Source organism: Microcaecilia unicolor, chromosome 1 (assembly GCF_901765095.1).
Source record: "Microcaecilia unicolor chromosome 1, aMicUni1.1, whole genome shotgun sequence".
NCBI classification, from domain to species: Eukaryota; Metazoa; Chordata; class Amphibia; order Gymnophiona; family Siphonopidae; genus Microcaecilia; species Microcaecilia unicolor.
The window spans coordinates 463607549-463627359 of NC_044031.1; the positions used below are offsets into that span (position 1 = coordinate 463607549).

Sequence of the window (19811 nt, forward strand, 5' to 3'; positions counted from 1 at the left end):
AAAAATACATACACGTCTGTCAACATATCAGTATATTTGGGAATGGTTTTCAGCACATACCCTGGTACATTAAGGAGCAGTAAAAGTGTTTTCAGCACATAAGTGGAGTTTTTTTTTAAGCCATATGATGGTGCGCCGGGCCCACGCCTTATAGTCTGAACCTCTAGGCTGGCTGGGTGGCGATACTGAGGCTTTTTTTCTCCACTTTTGGTGCGGTGTTTGTTTAGCTGTTTGGCCGTGTGGGTGACAGTGGTAGTATTTACTGATTTTTGCACGCAGCATGTGTGGAGCTGTGTTTTGAGTTTCTAAATAATTTCAAAGATTGGGTGGATTATTAGTTAAAATTTAATGCCAAGAAGTGTAGAGTGATGCACTTGGGGTGCACAAACCCAAAAGAGAGAGATCGAATAGGAGGGGAGAGATCAGTAAGCTCGACTCAGGAGAGAGACCTTGGGGTGTTGGTGTCTGAGGATCTAAAGGTGAAGAAACAATGCAACAAGGTGACGGCCATGGCCAGAAGGATGCTAGGCTGCATAGAGAGGGGCGTAACCAGCAGAAGAAAGGAAGTGCTGATGCCCCTCTACAAGTCGTTGGTGAGACCCCACTTGGAGTATTGTGTTCAGTTTTGCATGCCATATCTTGCTAAAGATGTAAAAAGACTGGAAGCGATGCAAAGAAAAGCTACAAAAATGGTATGGGATTTGCGTTGCAAACAGTACGAGGACAAACTTGCTGACCTGAACATGTATACCTTAGAGGAAAGGAGAAACAGGGGTGACATGATACAGATGTTCAAATATTTGAAAGGTATTAATCCGCAAATGAACCTTTTTCGGAGACAGGAAGGTGGTAGAACTAGAGGACATGAATTGAGGTTGAAGGGGGACAGACTCAGGACTAATTTCAGGAAGTATTTTTTCACGGAGAAGGTGGTGGATATGTGGAATGCCCTCCCGCAGGAGGTGGTGGAGATGAAAACGGTAATGGAATTCAAACATGCGTGGGATAAACACAAAGGAATCCTGTTTAGAAGGAATGGTTCCTTGGAATCTTAGTGGAGATTGGGTGGCGACGCTGGTAACTGGGAAACAAAATGGGAGCTGGTCAGACTTCTACGGTCTATGCCCTGATTGTGACTGAATAGATAGGGACGGGCTGGAGTGTAAATTTTAAGGGGCTTCAACGTTAGCTTCAGAACTTAGTACAAGAACAGTGCTAGGTAGACTTCTACGGTCTGTGTCCTGAGAAAGGCAAGAACAAATCAAACTCGGGTATACATATAAAGTATCACATACCATGTAAATGAGTTTATCTTGTTGGGCAGACTGGAAGGACTATACAGGTCTTTATCTGCCGTCATTTCATTTACTATGTTACATATTTACATATTTAAAACAACTTCAATAAGATTGGTTGAGGCCTGCATTGACTGCTAAGTACTGACTGAAAAGTGCCAGTGGCAAGAAAGGCAAGGGAGGCAGTGACCATAAGGTGGACCAGCACTGGATTATCCTACGTGTCCTAGCCTGGATGAGTTGTAGCTAGTCACAGAGGTGCAGCATGGCAGCCCTATTAAAGCGGTACCTTGTAAGGCATTGCTGGTCAGTGAGGTCCATGAAGTAGGTCCTGGGCCTCCTCTGCAAACTCTGATCCACATCCAGCAAAGCGTCAGACACAACAGCGTTCAGCGCATCCATGACTGATGTACAGGTGTCCCACCACCACAGATATAACCCACTAAACCCAGCAGCACCACTGTGCACTCCTCCACCAACTGCACCCAGTGAGACTTAGTACCAGCATCTAGCACTTGCTCTCCCTGCAACACAAAGCACAGTGACAAACTGGGAGTGGACAAACAGAGCAACGATGAGAAACAGAAGACAAGCAGGTAGGGGGGTTTGAATGGGAGGTGTATGGGTTTGGGGACAGTGAGGGTTTGGTGGGGGAAGGAGGTAAGAAACAGAGTAAGTGTCGGGTATGGCTGGGGGGCTGGCAGGTGTGGACAAAGACGAGGAGGTGACACACACAGAGGAGGCAAGGCAGGAAATGTGAGGATCAAAAGGCTCAGACAGGGCAAACAAAGGTAACAGACCACTCAGCAACTCTTCACTCTTTTTCACAAACCAACAATTACACCTCTCCATTCTCCAACTCAACAAAATCACAAATGGGTCCAAAGACAAGTTTGGTCTTGAGCTAGTCGCTCTTAAGTAGGTCTAATTCTTTCCGGCACAAGGAAATCATTTTGTTATCCATTATCGCAAAAAAATATACATTACATAACTCCGCCCATCTCACGCCCACAACACACCCCTGAAACTATCACTCTCAAAACACTTTTCTCTGCACAAATATCGGACTTATATGTTTTTGTTTTTCTTTTTTTTAAACTATATGAGTTAAATGTTTTCATGTGAGAAACGCATCCATCTGCCCCTTGTGACATTTTTTTATGTTTTTTCTTTGAAAAATGAGCCCCATAATATCTAAAACAAATTAACGAAACCTATTTTTAAAATACAGAACATCACATACAATACAAATAAAACAATATTACTCATTATACTCCTCTACCTGCACTTGTGTCATCCCCAACAATTCCCATCACATTAACAGTTCAAGTTCACATGCATTCCTGCTAATCAAAATCTAATTTTATTTTAAACTATAAGCTTTAATAAATATATGGTTCTTTAAAAGTTTTTTTACATTGTGCCATATCTGTAGTAGTTCTAATATTCATTGGACGCTGACTGCAGAACAACGGACCAAAGAATTCAGCAAAAGGATTTCTTCCCCTGAAGAACTCTCTGAAGACTTCATCAGTACTACAGAAACTGAACTTGAAGTCAGGGAAATCAGTTTCTGAGCTCTCCTCACCAGCATCTGCTGATCCTGAAGCTTTCCCAAGGTGGTCACATCTCATTTCCACTCATTGGAGAGAACTCCATGTACCAATGCAGAAAATCTTTACCCACAGCCAAAAAATGCATAAGTTGCATGTGATATCAGCATGCTGGTTACACAGGTACTTTTTGAAAATCAAAACGCATGTAGATTATTAACACACACCCAAAACAGCAGTTTTTATGCAGCCCGCTAACGGCTCAATTCAGTAAATGGTGCTCAAAATTTGGTGCCAGAAAAAAAATCTGTGTTAAGTGCAATTCTGTAAAGGGCACGCACCCTTTATAGAATCAGTCTTAGCGCCGATTCCCACGCCTAACTTTAGGTGCCAGACTTCCGCCTGCTGAAACCTGGTGTAGATGCTGGAGTCCAAGTGAGGTGCGCTGAGGCCGTATTCTATAAATCTGCATGCAACTTTGTGGAATGCCCCTGACACCGCCATGGCCATGAGCTATGCGCTAGTAGAGTTAGGCGCCATGCCTTATAGAATTGCGCACAGCCAGATGCACGTGCAAATTTTAATGAGCGCCAATGAACTTCAATAATTGGTTGTCAGCGCCTAATTATTGACAGTTAAGGACTTGTTTCTCAATTAAATTGCATGTGCAATTCGAGCCTGCAAATCTGGGCACCATATATAGAATCTGAGGGCATATGTGTGTTAAGCGGATTTTCAGCTGTCTCCAGCTATAGAGGATATTCCAAAATGTGCAACTCATTTACAAATGCCCCCAATAAAGATTTTGAATGCTTACCCATTCTCATTAGTATTTTTTGTTACATTTGTACCCTGCGCTTTCTCACTCATGGCAGGCTCAATGCGGCTTACATGGGACAATGGAGGGTTAAGTGACTTGCCCAGAGTCACAAGGAGCTTCCTGTGCCTGAAGTGGGAATCCAACTCAGTTCCTCAGTTCCCCAGGACCAAAGTCCACCACCCTAACCACTAGGCCACTCCTCGTGAGAATAACCCAAAGATGAGATGAAGTGGCAAATCGCAGGGTTTGGTTTTTCATCCTAGCAGTAAGGAATGCACTCCTAGACCACACTACTCTGCCAGTGGACTGCTAAGGTACTTTTACTAATCAATAACGTAATACATTCTTTATGTGGAATTTGAAATGGAAAAAAAAAAAAGAAACAAACCAGTGTACAGCAAATTAGACTTTCCACTACACTTGTGTGAAAAAAAATACCAACTGAGGCCAAGGTTTCAAAATATGCTGGCATTGTACTAATATCTGAATGCAGAAGCTACCACCCTTTACTGAGCAGTTTCACCTGACACATTACACATGATTACAGCTGTCGACTGAAGAGCTGCACTGTGGTCACTTTGATTCATCATAGGCTGCTAAAAATAAAGTTCATTGGCAGTCAGATGTGGTGATGCTTGCATGACCAGGGTGTGCTGCTGCAGCTGTCCTTATCTGCCTACCTGCCGGTGAACTCGAAAAGTATACAGAACATTTGTAATGAAAATTGTGTAAAACAAGCAGCAACCTAATGCTACAGCCAACCTCTAAAACTGTTGTCAGCTGTACTTGCAAGGCTCAGAAAGGTTACTAAAGGCCTACTAGCTGGGGGAGGGCAAGAAAGGAGAGACTTCACTTGTCAGATTTTCTCTCCTGACATCCTCTCCCCGCTTCTCCTCACAACTTTGCTACCACCCTCCACTTCAGCCCTTTCTCCTTTCCATTTTTACCTTTTCCCTCACCCCTTTGTTCCTCCATGGCCACTCATCTCCCTTACCTCACTCCAGACCATCTCTCGACATTGCTTCCCCCATTCACATTACCTCTGGTGTTATAGACTGCAATGAATTTCAGTTATTGCTTTTGAATCAGTTATTGCTGTTCTGAACAGCACTGAAAAATTAGCATCAGAATAGCGTGGGGAATTAAAGCCCCAATAGCATGCAAATTTATGCACAATATTAGTTTTGATCATTGGGGGACTTCTGCCAGAGGACTGTGCTTGGGCATGTGCCCAAGGCACAATCCTCCCACGGAAGTTGTTTGACAGGTCTGGGCTGTAAAAAAAAAAAAAAAAAGCCCAGACATGGCAAACAGAAGGTCCCCCCCCCCTCACTGCACACAAGGGGCTGGAGGTCTGGTGGACCTCCAGCCCCCCTAACCCTCCCTCAGACAAGTTTCCCTGGTGGCCCAGTGGCCTTCTCCCCCCTCCCCTCACCCCACCCAGACATGGGGACAAGCTGAACGTCCAGTGGATCCCCAGCCCCAGGTCCCCCCCCCCAACACAAAGGCACAGAGGGCTGGAGGTACACTGGACCTCTAGCCCCCTTAACTTCCAACACCATAAAAATGTCACTGGTGGCCCAGTAACCCCACCCACCCTGGTGGCTTAGCACCCCCCAAACCCCCCCCCCTTACTTTTTGAAGGGAGGCGAGAGTAGCACTCTCTCCTTCTGCGGCGCTGCCTTCAAAAATGGTGGCACCCTGCCCTATCCGGAGCATTCTGGGGATGCAATGGGTAGAGCTTCAATACCATATAAGGATGCACCGGGCAGGGCACCACCATTTTAAAGGTGGTGTCCCAGGAGGAGGGAATGCTACTCCCTCCTTTCTTCCAAAGGTACAGGGGGATTTGGGGGGCATTAGGCCACCAGGGTGGGTGGAGGTGGGAGGGCAGATGGAGTTCAGGTTGCCCACTGGTCCACTAAGGACATTTGTTTGGTGTCGGGGGGTTAGGGGGGCTAGAGATTCACTGGACCTCCAGACCCCCTGTGTTGGTATCCACGGGGTGTCCAGGGGTCTGGGGCTGGTTGGAGAGCCTGGGGACTTCATCCACTGGGGGGGTCCACTGGACCCCCAGGAGCAATGCTGGCAGCCCAGGCTGACAGTGACAGCCCAGGCTACCCGGCTTGGGGGGAGGGTTAAGATGGAGTAGGATTAAGGCGGTATTCCACCCATACAATCAGAGGGCGGAATACCACAGAGCTCATTTAAATGTCATTTAAATGAGCTCTGTGGTATTCCCTGGCATGCTCACTGTGGCAGGGCCCTCTGTTCATTCTGCACTGGTAAATGTGGGCACTAGTGGTCTCTAGCGCCCTCATTTACCTTTGATCATTGGGGCCTCAGTACACTAACCATTACCTGCATTGTTTAGAGGGAAGTTTCTAAAATGGGAACTGTGAATTCTGGCACCTCCTACTAGTACAGCCAATAGATGTGTTGGGAATAACTTGGATTGGCTTCCACTGTTCCAAGATGAGTCACCAGAAAGGAAAGGATGAACGAGGCACTACATGGATTAGAAAGAAGGTTTCCGTTACTGGTCACAGTCTGAAATGTAGTCTTCTGGTGGCCAAGTGATGTGAAAGTTTTCTTCCTGCACCACCTGTTGCAGGAAAAGTGCATGTTCCTGCTTGCCATCAAATGACTCCAGAACAGCTAAGACATGCACCTTGCTTGCTAGTCCCACATATCCCTCATAAAAGCCTTGCGTATTCAAGAAACATTTCAATAAGAGACAGAGGAGAGTAAAGAGATCTGTTGTTGGTAACCCCTGCAAAATCTTGAGCTCCACAGATTTAACCTGAGATCTTGAAGCTTGTTTTAATTAATCAACAGCACTCAAACACAAAATATCAATACAACCAAAGCAATAAGCCCATGAAATAAAGCTGCCTCTGACTTCACACTCAACATCCCCTGTCCCAATTTAATCATAAAATCCAAGAACCGCTACCCAACATCACACGATCACAAACCCCAAGATACCAAATCAAACCTAATCCCACCCCTTTCAGAATCCACACATGCTCAAAGTCTGCCAGATCCCGCCTCTTCCAAAATAGGAAGTTCAGTGGAAGTAGAGACCAGCAGTCCTTGAGAATGCATGGATGCTAAAGGCCCTACATCGGCCGCAATGTCTTCCATGGATATGCTGACTGCCACACTGTCCCACTCCCCAAACTGTACTGCCTAATGCAAACATCTTGTCCGCCTAGTGGTCAGAGCAGCCCTGCTGTAAGTGGCATCATTTCACACGCAGAGTCCGCCCCGTTCACTGGGTAAATCTCTCTTATCTGCACCCTTCTCCTCCACTGCTAACTCCAGACTCCGTTCCTTTTATCTTGCTGCACCATATGCCTGGAATAGACTTCCTGAGCTGGTATGTCAAGCTCCATCTCTGTCCGTCTTCAAATCTAAGCTAAAAGCCCACTTTTCTGATGCTGCTTTTAACTCCTAACCCTTATTCACTTGTTCAGAACCCTTATTTTATCATCCTCACTTTAATATTCCCTTATCTTTTGTTTGTCCTGTTTGTCTGTCCTAATTAGATTGTAAGCTCTCGAGCAGGGACTGTCTCTTCATGTTCAAGTGTACAGCGCTGCGTACGTCTAGTAGCGCTATAGAAATGATATGTAGTAGTAGTAGTGTATAAGTGTAATTAACTGCTCTCCTTTCAATCTGGAATTCTGAAGTGAGGGGACAACTGTGCTTCTTTCTCTAGCCTTAAAAACTACCTAAAAAAAAAAAGCCAAACATTCAGCATGTACAACTCTGCCCCTTAATTGTCTTCCCTTGTATATGCAGTTGTACAAAATCTGGCACGTACATGTTTAAGCTACAAGAACTTACATGCATAAGTACCAGTAAAACCCATTCCTCTTTAATTTTTGTACATGTTTCTTGTATAATGGCTGTTCCCACTATATATGCTGGCAAAGGTATGTGACCTCCACCATATCCTTATACATATTTTACAAAAGGCTCTTTTACTTCAGGGATTCTTTTGTAAAATACCCAGGAAATGATGAACTCCCAACTTGGATGACCTTCTTCTGAAACAGGTGTCATGCGAAAATTAGATTTCCTCTCCATTTTGCAAGACACATTTGTATTTGTTGACCAACAATGCTACCTTTTTTTTTTTTCTGAAACTCACTAATACTGTGATCAGCTAAGAACAAGAGAACATACTGTGACAAGGCAAGCCCCAGAGATTCCCCAGTGAAGCAGTTGAGCCCAGAACTACGGGTCCCAAAAGTCCTTGCAAGAATGAGTGAGGAGAGTAGTCCTAAAAAGATGGAATGGATTTCCAGTCCCAGCAGGGGGAGCAATGGCTCGAGGCAGGGTGAGCCTGTTACTCCCTTCCCCACTAGAGGGCAAGGGAAGGATGAAGCTCAGTTTCCCTGGCTTCGCCATCAGTATATAATTCCTCACAGCTGTGAGAAGGGGAGAGCAGATATCCTGGAGGCTCTCAGTCACCAGAAGAGAGAAGAGACGAATGGAGAGAGAGATTCCATGGGGTATGTGGAAGAAGGAAGTAGCCTGCCACTAGAGCTGCCTAAGGGAGAGGAGCCAGCTACCATGGAGTGGGAGAATTCAAAGGTTGCCCTGCCCAGCACTTGAAGGCAGTGGAGGAGGCCACACCGGGCATGGTGCTGAGAGGTGGGAAAAACTGCCAACCCTGCTCCTTACAGGGTTCCCTCTGTACTGTGAAAAGGCAGGTGATTTGTGGTATTGGTTTGATGTGCAAAGACTGTCCATGAAGATTTGTTCTGAACTGTTGTGCTATATTGAAAGTGTGCTGAACTCTTTCTAAACCCTTCTGAAAGAGGGGGAAGGGAAAGCAAATGCCCTGCTCCATCTCTGGCCGTCTTCAAATCTAAGCTAAAAGCCCACCTTTTTGATGCTGCTTTTAACTCCTAACCCTTATTCACTTGTTCAGAACCCTTATGCTATCATCCTCACTTTAATATTCCCTTATCTCTTCTTTGTCCTAATTAGATTGTAAGCTCTGTCGAGTAGGGACTGTCTCTTCATGTTCAAGTGTACAGCGCTGCATACGTCTAGTAGCGCTACAGAAATGGTAAGTAGTAGTAGTAGTAATAGAAGACCTGAGGTCTTGAGGAGCTGAGCGTTTGCTGAGGGATTTTGGGACCGGGACTGTACCTTTTTTTCTTTTGAAGATTATCTTATGAGGACTGTACCTTTTTTTCTTTTGAAGACTATATTAAGAGGGCTGTACCTTTTGTTATGAAGAATTAATTATGATTTTTTGGTATGAAATTGCCTTGACAATAAAATACTTTGGCCCTGAGTCCCAGTATCAGCAGTATTCTGTCCAGGAACCCTGGGAGCCCCGGAGGCTTGCCGGCTCCACCTAAGAAGAGGAATCAGATCCCCCCTTTACAATACTGTTTCAGGCTGGCAGAAATCTTAGCTAGGTTATAGCACGCAACAAGAGCCTGCCATCTGCCAGATGCAGAATTATTCCAGCACATTCTATGATGCCAAAGATCCTGTAGCCAGCGTGGAAGCATACACACCCACTGCACTAATGTATTGCCAGATCCTGGTTCCTGCTCTGCCCTCACCTCCTTCCTGGAGGAGCATTTCAAAGAAGCATTCCAAGGTAATCCACTCAAACATCAGGTTGTAATGAACCCTCATCAGACAGCCTATACATTTAGAACTCACATGTTTAGTGATTTAGAAGTATGCTTCTAGGTGTAGGGCACTCACCTACCCTGTCCTCCTGTGGAACTTTCTGGAACAGTTAAATTCTGCAAGGGTGGGAGAAAGAACAAGAGATCTGCTGCCACATACAAAGCCACAAAGGAAAGAACTTTCAAATTAAATGTTACTTCCTCCTTTTACCAACATGTAGCACCATACTGTAACACAGTGATTTTCAAACTTTTCCATCTCGTGGAACACTTACAAGGCACAAAAATTGCCAAGGCACACCATCAGTTTTTTAAGAATATACATATTTTATCATTTAACAAACAAGTATTTAGATTGTGTTCAAAGTTCAATAATTAAAATTTTAAACACTGTGATATCTTTATAGCCACAAGTAACATGCATTCAAAAACAACAATTTTAAAGCGAATCCCATCATCCTCATCATTAAAAATATAAATCAGAGGGAAATCTATACTTGATGTTGTTTTTTCCAGCTCCCCTCCCTGCACACACACACACTCCATCCATCTTTTTTCCAGACCCCCCTGCCTGCACACACACACTGCAGCTCCCCCCTATCAGTCCTCATCTGAGACTCATACCATCAAACAGTTACCCGCTTTGGTGACAAACCACAGTTTAAGGCCACTTTGCAAGTCCTCCCTTCAATAATTCAGTGTTGCACATGCTCTCTCTGCTCGGGCTGATGCAGAAAGGCTCACACTGTCACTGACACATGCTTGGGCCAGCTGCACATGGAGGTTGCCACACGCATGCCCCAGTAGATCAGGTGACCTCTGACACTCCTGGCCAGTACATGTCAGTGTGAGTCTTGCTGCATCAGCCCAGGCAGAGAGCAAGTGTGGCTGTGCTGAATTACTGAAGGGAGGAGGTGGTAATTGGACGTCTTGGATGAGCCTGGGTAGGTAGGTGGCCACCGAGAGGCGCGTACACTTCTACAGGAGATGAAGCGGGACATGCTGTACCCCCCCTCCCCCCCCGCCTGGGCCTCAGCATCCGTCCACACTTCTTTTCATCACTGGTCAGGCAGCGGTGCTCCAAACCCCCACTGCACACTGAAAGGAGTGCTGGTAGCTCCGAACTGCAAACGGAGGAAGAAAACAAGGAGCGCTCACAGTTGCAGAGCCAGGGAAGGGCAGGCCAAAGTAGATCCCTGCAGGATCCCCTCTTGAACATGACATCTGGGGAACTGCCGTGGCACACTGGTTGAAAAATGCTGCTTTAGCATGATATATCCGAGCAGGAATACTGAGGATGTAATTTTATAAGCCATTTCTGCAGATAAAGTATCTTACAAGCTGAAATAGGCAATTATTAAATTTCCAAGGCTAAACAAACTAAGATACTGGGCAACATCTACTTTACCTCAATGTAACTTAACCTGAGCTACAACTGAAATGGTGTGAGCTAAATCCAGTGATGTTCCTTGGTCGGCTGGCACCCAGGGCGAATCGCTGCTGCGCACTACCCCCCAATGCGTCTCCCACCTGCCCGGCGCATGACCTCAAGACACCCCTCCCGGGTGCATTGCCACTTACCTCCTGGGGTGCTGGGAGCAGCCGCACGGCTGTCAGGTCCGCCAGTTCCCTGCTCCCTCTGCCCCAGAACAGGAAGTAACATCAGAGGCAGCAGGGAACCAGCAGAGCCAACAGCCGCACGGAACCAGCAGAGCCAACCCCTCACCCTCACAGCTCCCTCTGCCCTGGAACAGGAAGTAACATCAGAGAGAGTAGGGAGCCGGAAGAGCAGACAGCCGCACGGCTGCTCCCTGCACCCCCCCACCCCCACCACCACCATCACCACATGTACCCGCCTTGCTCTCTGTACACCGCTGGCTAAATCCAAAACCCCATTCCTTTCTCAATACACATGTAAAGATGTGCTGGAGAATTCTGCACTACATTTCTGCTGCATAAGGTAAGTACCCTGTCATAAACACTACCTTCTGAGACTGCAAGGCGAAAACCCTCTTTGAATATTCCTAGCTGTGAAAGCAGAAGAGTTGCTCAGCCTGGCACTATGCTGCAGCAGCAGCAGCTCACCAGATCATACTGAGAGGTATTTACACCACAGTGGCCCAGGATTTACTAGTTACTGTATATTTGTATAATATGTCCTTATATGAACTATGAATAGTAGCACAGTGAGGCCAGGGACCACATGCCTCTTATCTTTCTTTACCTGATGCACCTAAGGCATCCCTGTGCCATTTTGCCAACTTTAAAGCCCATATTTTAGATGGCTCTCTAAGAACTGTTCATTGTGCACTTTTACTTAAGGTTGAACTGTTTTCTTTTTCATCTGTGACAATTTTATTCCTCCCCAGTAGCAAAACTGCTAAGCAACTTGCTGGGCAGCAAACTAATGGAAAAGCAGCCCTGGACTAACTATTAAGTAAAATAAGCATAGGCACAAAGAGAAAGTGGCACCACAGAGTTTTTTCCCCTAGCAATCATGCCCTTAACTCTTTCACTGCCATCTGCCGCATCCATTATCCAACATGTACATCAGCGTTTTTCTAATCATCATTACAAATAAAAATGGTGTTTTGTTTCATGCGATACTAATATTCCTCAGCACTTATTGAGTCTTAATGTCTTTTCAGTTAGGCAATGCAAGAGCCATGGGGTACTATTGCTGGGCTGTGCTTGCGGCATCAGATGGACTTAATCTGGCCCTACGGAAAACAATGGAAAAGCTGTATGGTCAATGCCAAACATTTAGAAAGGCTACAGTCTATACTGCCTTTGGGATGTCATCACCTGCAGGGGAGAGGCTGCTCTCCAGAGCCAATTGGTCAGAAGTGGTCTTATTGCATCATTTCATTCTGATTTCAGAAGCAGTGCTGAAATTTTTAAACTCAAATAAAAAAAACATGCAATCTTTCCTCAAAGTTTACTTAATGGTTGCTCAAAAATTGAGATCAGGCCCTGTATTTATGTAATAGGTGAACTCATGAGTTCACCTACCATATAAATACAAGGCCTGAGACTCAGTTGCATGGGCCAGTCCATTTCTATAGCACTGTAAACCTATAAGGGCCCGATATTTTAAAAGCACTTATATCTTCAGTACTGTGCTGAACATACAGTACTACCAAATTTGTAAAATATAAGCACTTGTATAATTGTGGACATTGGAGTCAATTCTATAACACGTCACCAAAATGAAGGCACCTACTTTCTGCAGGTAGAGACTGTTCTAGAACAGTTACATGCATAAGTGTTCTTACAGAATACAAGTATATACCTGCATTAACACACCTACATCTAGGTGTGAGCATTTACAACAGGTCTATGGCTCACGGCCACCTAAATGCAGCAATTTACAGTATTCTGTAAACTAAGGGGCTCATTTTCAAAGCACAGACTTCCAAAGTTCCATAGGTTACAACAGGGGCGTAGCTACGGGTGGGCCTGGGTGGGCCCAGGCCCACCCAATTCCAGCCCAGGCCCGCCCAGCGCCAGCGCCAGCTCCCATTGCCGCGGCGCGCGGCGCTACAAAAAGAAGAAGCGCTCAGCTGACTGAGCTGAGCGCCAACACGTCGTTAAGAACAAGAAAAAATGTTTTTAAAAAAATGCGGCACCGTAGGCAGCCTCGAAGCATTGGCTGCTGGCTCTGTGCAGGCTCCTCCCGTCTCTTACATCACTGCCCCTGTAGCGAAGCAGGGGCAGTGACGTAAGAGACGGAAGGAGCCTGCAGAGGCAGCAGCCAATGCTTCGAGGCTGCCTACGGTGCCGCATTTTTTTAAAAACATTTTTTCTTGTTCTTAGCGACGCGTTGGCGCTCAGCTCAGTCAGCTGAGCGCTTCTTCTTTTGTAGCGCCGGCCCTGCTGCTCATCAGGAAAAGCAGCAGTGGCCGGCAATGGGAGCTGGGGCTGGTGGGCCTGAATGGGAGAGGGAAAATGGATGGCAGGATGGGGAGAAAGAGGAAAAATGGAAGGATGGGGAGAGAAAGAGGGAAAACAGATGGGAGGATGGCAGAGAAAGAGGGAAAATGGAAGGATGGGGAGAGAAAGAGGGAAAACAGATGGCAGGATGGGGAGAAAGAGGGAAAATGGAAGGATGGGGAGAGAAAGAGGGAAAACAGATGGCAGGATGGGGAGAAAGAGGGGAAAATGGAAGGATGGGGAGAGAAAGAGGGAAAACAGATGGGAGGATGGCAGAGAAAGAGGGAAAATGGAAGGATGGGGAGAGAAAGAGGGAAAACAGATGGCAGGATGGGGAGAAAGAGGGAAAATGGAAGGATGGGGAGAGAGAGGGAAAATGGAAGGATGGGGAGAGAAAGAGGGAAAACAGATGGGAGGATGGCAGAGAAAGAGGGAAAACAGATGGGAGGATTGCAGAGAAAGAGGGAAAATGGAAGGATGGGGAGAGAAAGAGGGAAAACAGATGGGAGGATGGCAGAGAAAGAGGGAAAATGGAAGGATGTGGAGAGAGAGGGAAAACAGATGGCAGGATGGCAGAGAAAGAGGGAAAACGGAGGATGGGGAGAGAAAGAGGGAAAACAGATGGGAGGATGGCAGAGAAAGAGGGGAGATGGATGAAAGGATGCAGAGAAAAAGGGGAGAGTGGAAGGATGTGGAGAGAGAAGGGACACTGAACAGAAAAGGGTAGAGAGATAGACACTGGTTAGAAGGAGGGAGAGAGACATTAGATGGAAGGATCAGGAGAGAGGGTAGATGGGTGGAAGGATGGGGAGAGAAAGAGGGAAGACGCTGGATGGAAGGGTAGGGAGAAAGAGGTGACAATGGATGGAAGGATGCAGAAAGAAAGAGGGGAGACTATTGGAAGGATGGGGAGAGAGAGGGGAGACACTGGAAGGATGGGGAGAGAAAGAGGAGAGCTGCTGCATGGAAAGGGGGAGTAGTGAAAGATTGGAGAATAAGAGGAAGGGGCATGGGGAGAACAAGGGTGAGAAAAAGATGAAAAGCCATAAGTAGATGAAGGAAATTAAAGAATGGATAGTAAGAATGAATTAAATCTGGACACAGAGAGAGGCAGAAAAATATTGAAGAAAGCAAAGAAAAAGGAGAGAAAAATGAGAAATGGCCAGGAAACCCTGGCAGAAGAGTCAAGCGAAAACGAAGGAAAGCAGAATCTAGAGACTGGGAGCAACACAATGAGAAAAAGTAAATGGCCATACAACAAAGGTAAAGAAAATAATTTTATTTTTAATTTAGGATGAAGTAATATGGTGTTAATAAAGTTTCAGAGACCAATACTTCCTTCCTTAGGTTAGGAGAGGATACCGTAACAGCATTATACTGACCTGAGGCAGGAGGTTTTGGCCTCTGAAAGCTCACTGAAAAGGGTGTTAAGGCTATTAAATAAATTGTCTGAAATCTGATGCACTGAAAAGCAGCACTTTACCCTGTGTGACAAATGCATCTGAGTGTGACTACATTTTGCTGGGGGGGGGGGGGGGGGGTAGAGAGAAAATTTTGTGCCCACCCACTTTGGGTTCAGGCCCACCCAAAATTGGCAGTCTGGCTACGCCACTGGGTTACAATGGAACTTTGTAAGTCTAAGCGCTTTGAACATATGCCTCTAAGTGTGTAATTGTCGCCCCTGCCTATGCCCTGCCCTGCCCATACCCCTCTCCTGTAAATTCCCCCTGCCATTATGCATTAAGCCATCAGCGAGTGCACATTACATTACAGACTCATGCTTCTGCCATTTTGTACATGGCAGTATTTTTCATTTTTTTTTATTTAAACGATTTTTATTTAGGATCACACATATCCAACCTTCAACATCGAAATATCAAATCTAGACAAGATTTTCAATCAAACATAGCAGAACAATAATCAAAGACAGCAAACAGCTGGGTAACACATGATCCTATTTTTGTTTTGTGAAACTGCTCCACCACCCTCCCCCCTCTTTACCCTAGTACCTGTACAAATTTGCGTTCAAAATGACCCCTCTCCTCCCTCCAACCCTACCACCCTGAACTTAAACAAACACTAAGATGACCCGGTTTCTGGACCAGGTCATCTCCGTCATAGTAATATCTAATATTCCCACCCCATCCTCCCAAGCAGAGAACCCCTAAAATAACTCTCAATATGGCAGAACCAACTTAGGAAACACTCTGAAATCTATTCAATACTGCACTTGTTGCTTTATGGGAGATTTTTTGCAAGTAGCAATTCCAGATAGATATGAAAGCCCTTCTACCCTTTGGGGAATTCCTGACAGCCTTTGCCTCCCATAACATAAAGGCATGCAGTCTATTTCTCCAATACCAAAAAGAGGAGGGGCTCTTCCTGCATCCAATGCTTAAGTATGCACTTCTTCCCCAATGCATAGGTTTTACTCAGTAATAAATGCAGATTTTTGTCAGAGATTCCATATGCCATTTATTCAGCAAGATTCCTTTCCAAGAGAAGATTACATGATGGCCAAAAAGAATCCCTAAATAGTGATGAAGCGACCTCCAAAACGCTTGAATGTCACCACATCGCCAAAAAGCATGAAAAAAGGTAATGTCCCCCCCCCCCCCCCCCACTGACATTTGGAGCATTGACCAACAGGCACACAACCTGCTCTAGAAGCCTGATGATGTGATATATATGCCCTATGGAGTATTCGATATTGACTCTCCTGAAGTTCAGCATTTCCAACCTGCTTTGGAATAGCTTTAATCAATTATTGAAAATCCACCCCCTGCAGTTCGTATCCTACATCCCTGCTCCAAGCCTCTTTAAGAGGACCATACTCTCGGGAAGGGAGAAGAGAAACCAAAGCTCTATGTAGACCTGATATAGAAACTTTGCCAAAAGCATCTCCCTGGAAAAAAATCTCGGATTTTCTGACCTAGCCTTGTTTGCACAGCCCCGTGTTCTAGACTGTTAAAATAGTGGTGCAACTCCCAATAGGCAAAATAGTCTGTGTTAGTGAGAGCCTCTGCTGTAAATCCTGAAAGGAATAAAAAAACGCCCTCCTCATTGAGAAATCCTCAATCAAAACAATGCCCACGTCCGCCCATCTCTTAAACTGTCCGTACTCCAGCCCCGGTGGAAAATCAGCATTACCCCTACACGGCAATAAATCACTAACATTAGGATTTTGAATTCCAACACTTCAAAAGAGCCCGCCAGATACCCCTTAGTGGCTGCAGCAATACACTCCCATGACAAAAGCGAGACAGACTTGCTATCTGGGCATGTAAAAGAAAATTCAAATGCCAAGGTATAAACAATTCCCTTTTCCATCCTGTGGGAGTAAACTGCTCAGCACCAAACAACCAATCTCTAAGATGTCACAAAAGACAAGCCTGATCATAGCACTTAAGACAAGGTAAACCCAAACCTCCTTGTGGCCAGGAATCATAAAGGTATTCAAGACACATTCTCGGTTTCTTCCCACCCCCCCCCCCCAAAAAAAAAACTTTCCTGCATATCCATGTTTTTTAAAAATTGAAGCGCTTATATTTATAAGGTGCAGAAACAGACACCAAAGAGTGCTTCACTTTCTGGTTTTCGCCAGTCGCATGTACACAGGAGCTGAGCTTACCATGAAACTCTTCTGCACATGCGCCAAGCACGTTCTCCCTTGCATCCGCTTTTACAGTGCCCATATAATTTTAATATCATTTCTTATGAGCAATGGCGAGCAAGGTTTCTGCACTGTTGGCTTACCGCGGGAGTTCTGAGCATCAGACTGTGAGAAAGGTGTGCACTAAATCCAAATAAAATTAAATTAAGATTTCTGTCTTTTCTAGTCCTTCAAGGTAATAAATAGAAATAAAACAGAACAAAGAAAAGATGATACCGACTAAATACATTTTTTGATTAGCTTTTGAAGGTAACCCTTCTTCTTCAGATTGGAAATTAACAAATTGTTAATTCAAAGCCAGCAGCATACAACTACAGTAAAAGTGTTTCTGTGACATGTGGTTTTGTATACACCTATATAAGCAGTGATTCACATCACAAGTTACAGTAACTACAATTAAAGGGGTATTTTAAAGGTTTTTTTAAAGAAAATTACCATAGTAAAGCAGTCTTGTCTCCCAGATTCTTCTCTGTCACATTTCTGTCAAGCAGGTTGTAGCAGACATTGGTTTTCGCTCCCTTCATAAAGTGCACATAGATATCGCCTTTAGTTATGTCAAAATTATAGTCAAATACTTTCCCCGTGGGGTGGGTCTGCCAGTGAAAGTTCCCTGCAACTTTCCGCCAAAACTCTAAAAGGAAGATGAGAAAAGAAAAGGAAAGGCATGTTAAAAAAAAAAAAAAGCCATACATTAAGGATGCCGATACTAGGTGCGAACTAACAATATGAAATCCAATATGCAATCAGAGGAGCCAACTTTTCAAAATTATTGGGGGTGCTAAGCCCAATGGAAATAACCCCTCCCTGGACATATACAAAGAATTTTCTCAATATTGAGGGGGTGCTCAAGCACCCACAGCGTTGGCTCCAATGATGGCAATCAGTATTTTTAAAGCCCAACTTCCTCCCTCGCTCCGTGGTTTCACTGGGACACTAACCTTCAGGATGCGCGATGGACTCGCGATAGATGTCCCGGTAAGTGGCGAGGTCCGGGATGTGAGCGTCAAGGCGCAGGTTGGCCGGGGGCAAGTAGACAGGAGGCTCGCTGTCTGCCAGTGGCACGGCTGTATCACTTCCCCTCAGCATCACTACAGCAGTAGCAAGAGTAGGGAGGTAACGGGTGCGGCAGGGGGGGGGGGGGGGGTCTTTTCAGCAGCAGAATCGAGGGCACAAATTAACAATCAAGATACGCTACTGAGACAGCGGGAAAAGCACCAAGGACGACAGTGTTACCAAAAAAATGTAATCTCACTGGCCGACGCTGCTATTCCGGTTTGTAATTGTAATCCTGCCCCTGCTGCTGTTTATAGTAGACCTAGGAACCATCCGGCTCTGGCACTGCCCCCGAGCCAAGCCTCCAGCCTAGAGTTCAGCCGGCTGTCTTTCTCGTGGCCAATCAGCGCTCTTCCGGCCCAACGCACCCACGTTGTGATTGGCCCCGGCGCACTCGGCTCACCTCTGCCCACGGGATTGGGGCACCGTAGAGGTCAGGGCGGGAAATTCCTCCTCCTTTACCGCTTGGCTCAGCTTTTGGCCGGTTCGTTGCCTTCGTTCTTGGTGGTGCAACTAGTCTCTAGGACGTCATTCTTGAGGTTGATTTGGTTTGGGGTTTTTTTGCGAGCTTAGGGTGTCTCCGTCCAGCGTCCCGGCTGGACATACACTTCAAAGCCACACTGTTTACTGTGTCGGCACCCCTTCTCATGATTTGTGCATCACAAGATGTAAGCAAGTTTAATTAAAACGTATTCGCTTACGTGATTGTTTTGAATATGCTAACCGTTTTTGTGGAGGGGGGCATCACACAGGGTTTTCGGTTGCCTGGTTCTGGAGTGATGAAGCTTTTCGCAATAAAAAAAATTTCAGCCTATGACTCAACGTAACCCAAGAGGTCGTTTTACTAAAGGGGGGGGGGGGGGAGCACTAATACATGCTTACCGTGCAGGAAAATTCACTTCCGCATGGTACGATCAGGGGTCCTGCAATAGTTTTGGCATCTGTGCACGCTTCCCACCTGCTAAATATTTTGGGGCATGTTTGGGGGTAGCGAGTAGGTGTGCCCAGTGCTAATCAGTTAGCACAAATATATTGCTGCACATCAACCAATTAGAGAATTGTCATAGAAGCCAACTTTTCAGAATGATTAGGGGGTGCTGAATGAATGCATACTTGGGCAAGAAGTCCTGGCATGCTGCTCAGAGCCAGAACCAAGTAGGGAGGAGCAGCACCAGTCCATTTATTTAGTTGGTGGGGCTCAGTATCCCTGGCAGCAAAGGTAAAGGAGTTCAGAGATGCCAAGGGTGGCCCATCTTGAAGCTGGAGATTTACGACCGCTATTCTGGAGACTGAAGGCCAATGAAGTGAAGTTTTTCTTGTGGGCTCCAGCCATGTCAAAACCGGCATATACATAATCCAAAACGTAATTATTATCTTCTCATTTACATGTTCCAAAATTCCACACAGCAGCTGTACAGATCAGCAGGACCCAAAGCAGTCTAAAACAAGTAAAGTCAGAAACACAGTTTATACCTAATTATTCAACCATCCTTAGGATTCACCTTTGAGTTTAAAAAGCAAAACCATGTGCATGTAAGAACTGGCTAAACGAATTAAAAACAAGGTTTAAAGCAAATGCCCTTAATAAGTAATTATTGGTAGCAATAACGAAACAGTGATAGAATATTCACAGAGCAAGCAGCCTGAGCCAACAGATTTATTTTCCATTGAACATATGTATTATTTATGTATGTACGGGCTGGTATTGAGGTTTTCCTTCCCCCCCCCCCCCCCCCCCCGCTGTCACCACCGCTCCCCTCCCCCCAGCGAAGTCGCCACCGCTCCCCCCCCCTCAAAGTCACCGCCGCCACCCCTCCA

At 45.6% G+C, this 19811-nt stretch overlaps 1 protein-coding gene across 1 annotated transcript in view; it reads right to left on the reverse strand.

The window, feature by feature from the left end:
• The window catches only part of LOC115476782 (acetyl-coenzyme A synthetase, cytoplasmic-like), a 113839-nt gene extending 95614 nt beyond the window's left edge, over positions 1-18225 (reverse strand). The window contains exons 1-2 of the mRNA XM_030213364.1: positions 17879-18225; positions 17376-17571 (exon numbers count right to left, since the gene is read on the reverse strand). Coding sequence (XP_030069224.1) covers positions 17376-17571; positions 17879-18026 — 344 coding nt within the window. The 5' untranslated portion in view covers positions 18027-18225. The remainder of the gene's footprint in view (positions 1-17375; positions 17572-17878) is intronic.
• Between the last annotated feature and the right edge of the window lie 1586 nt (positions 18226-19811).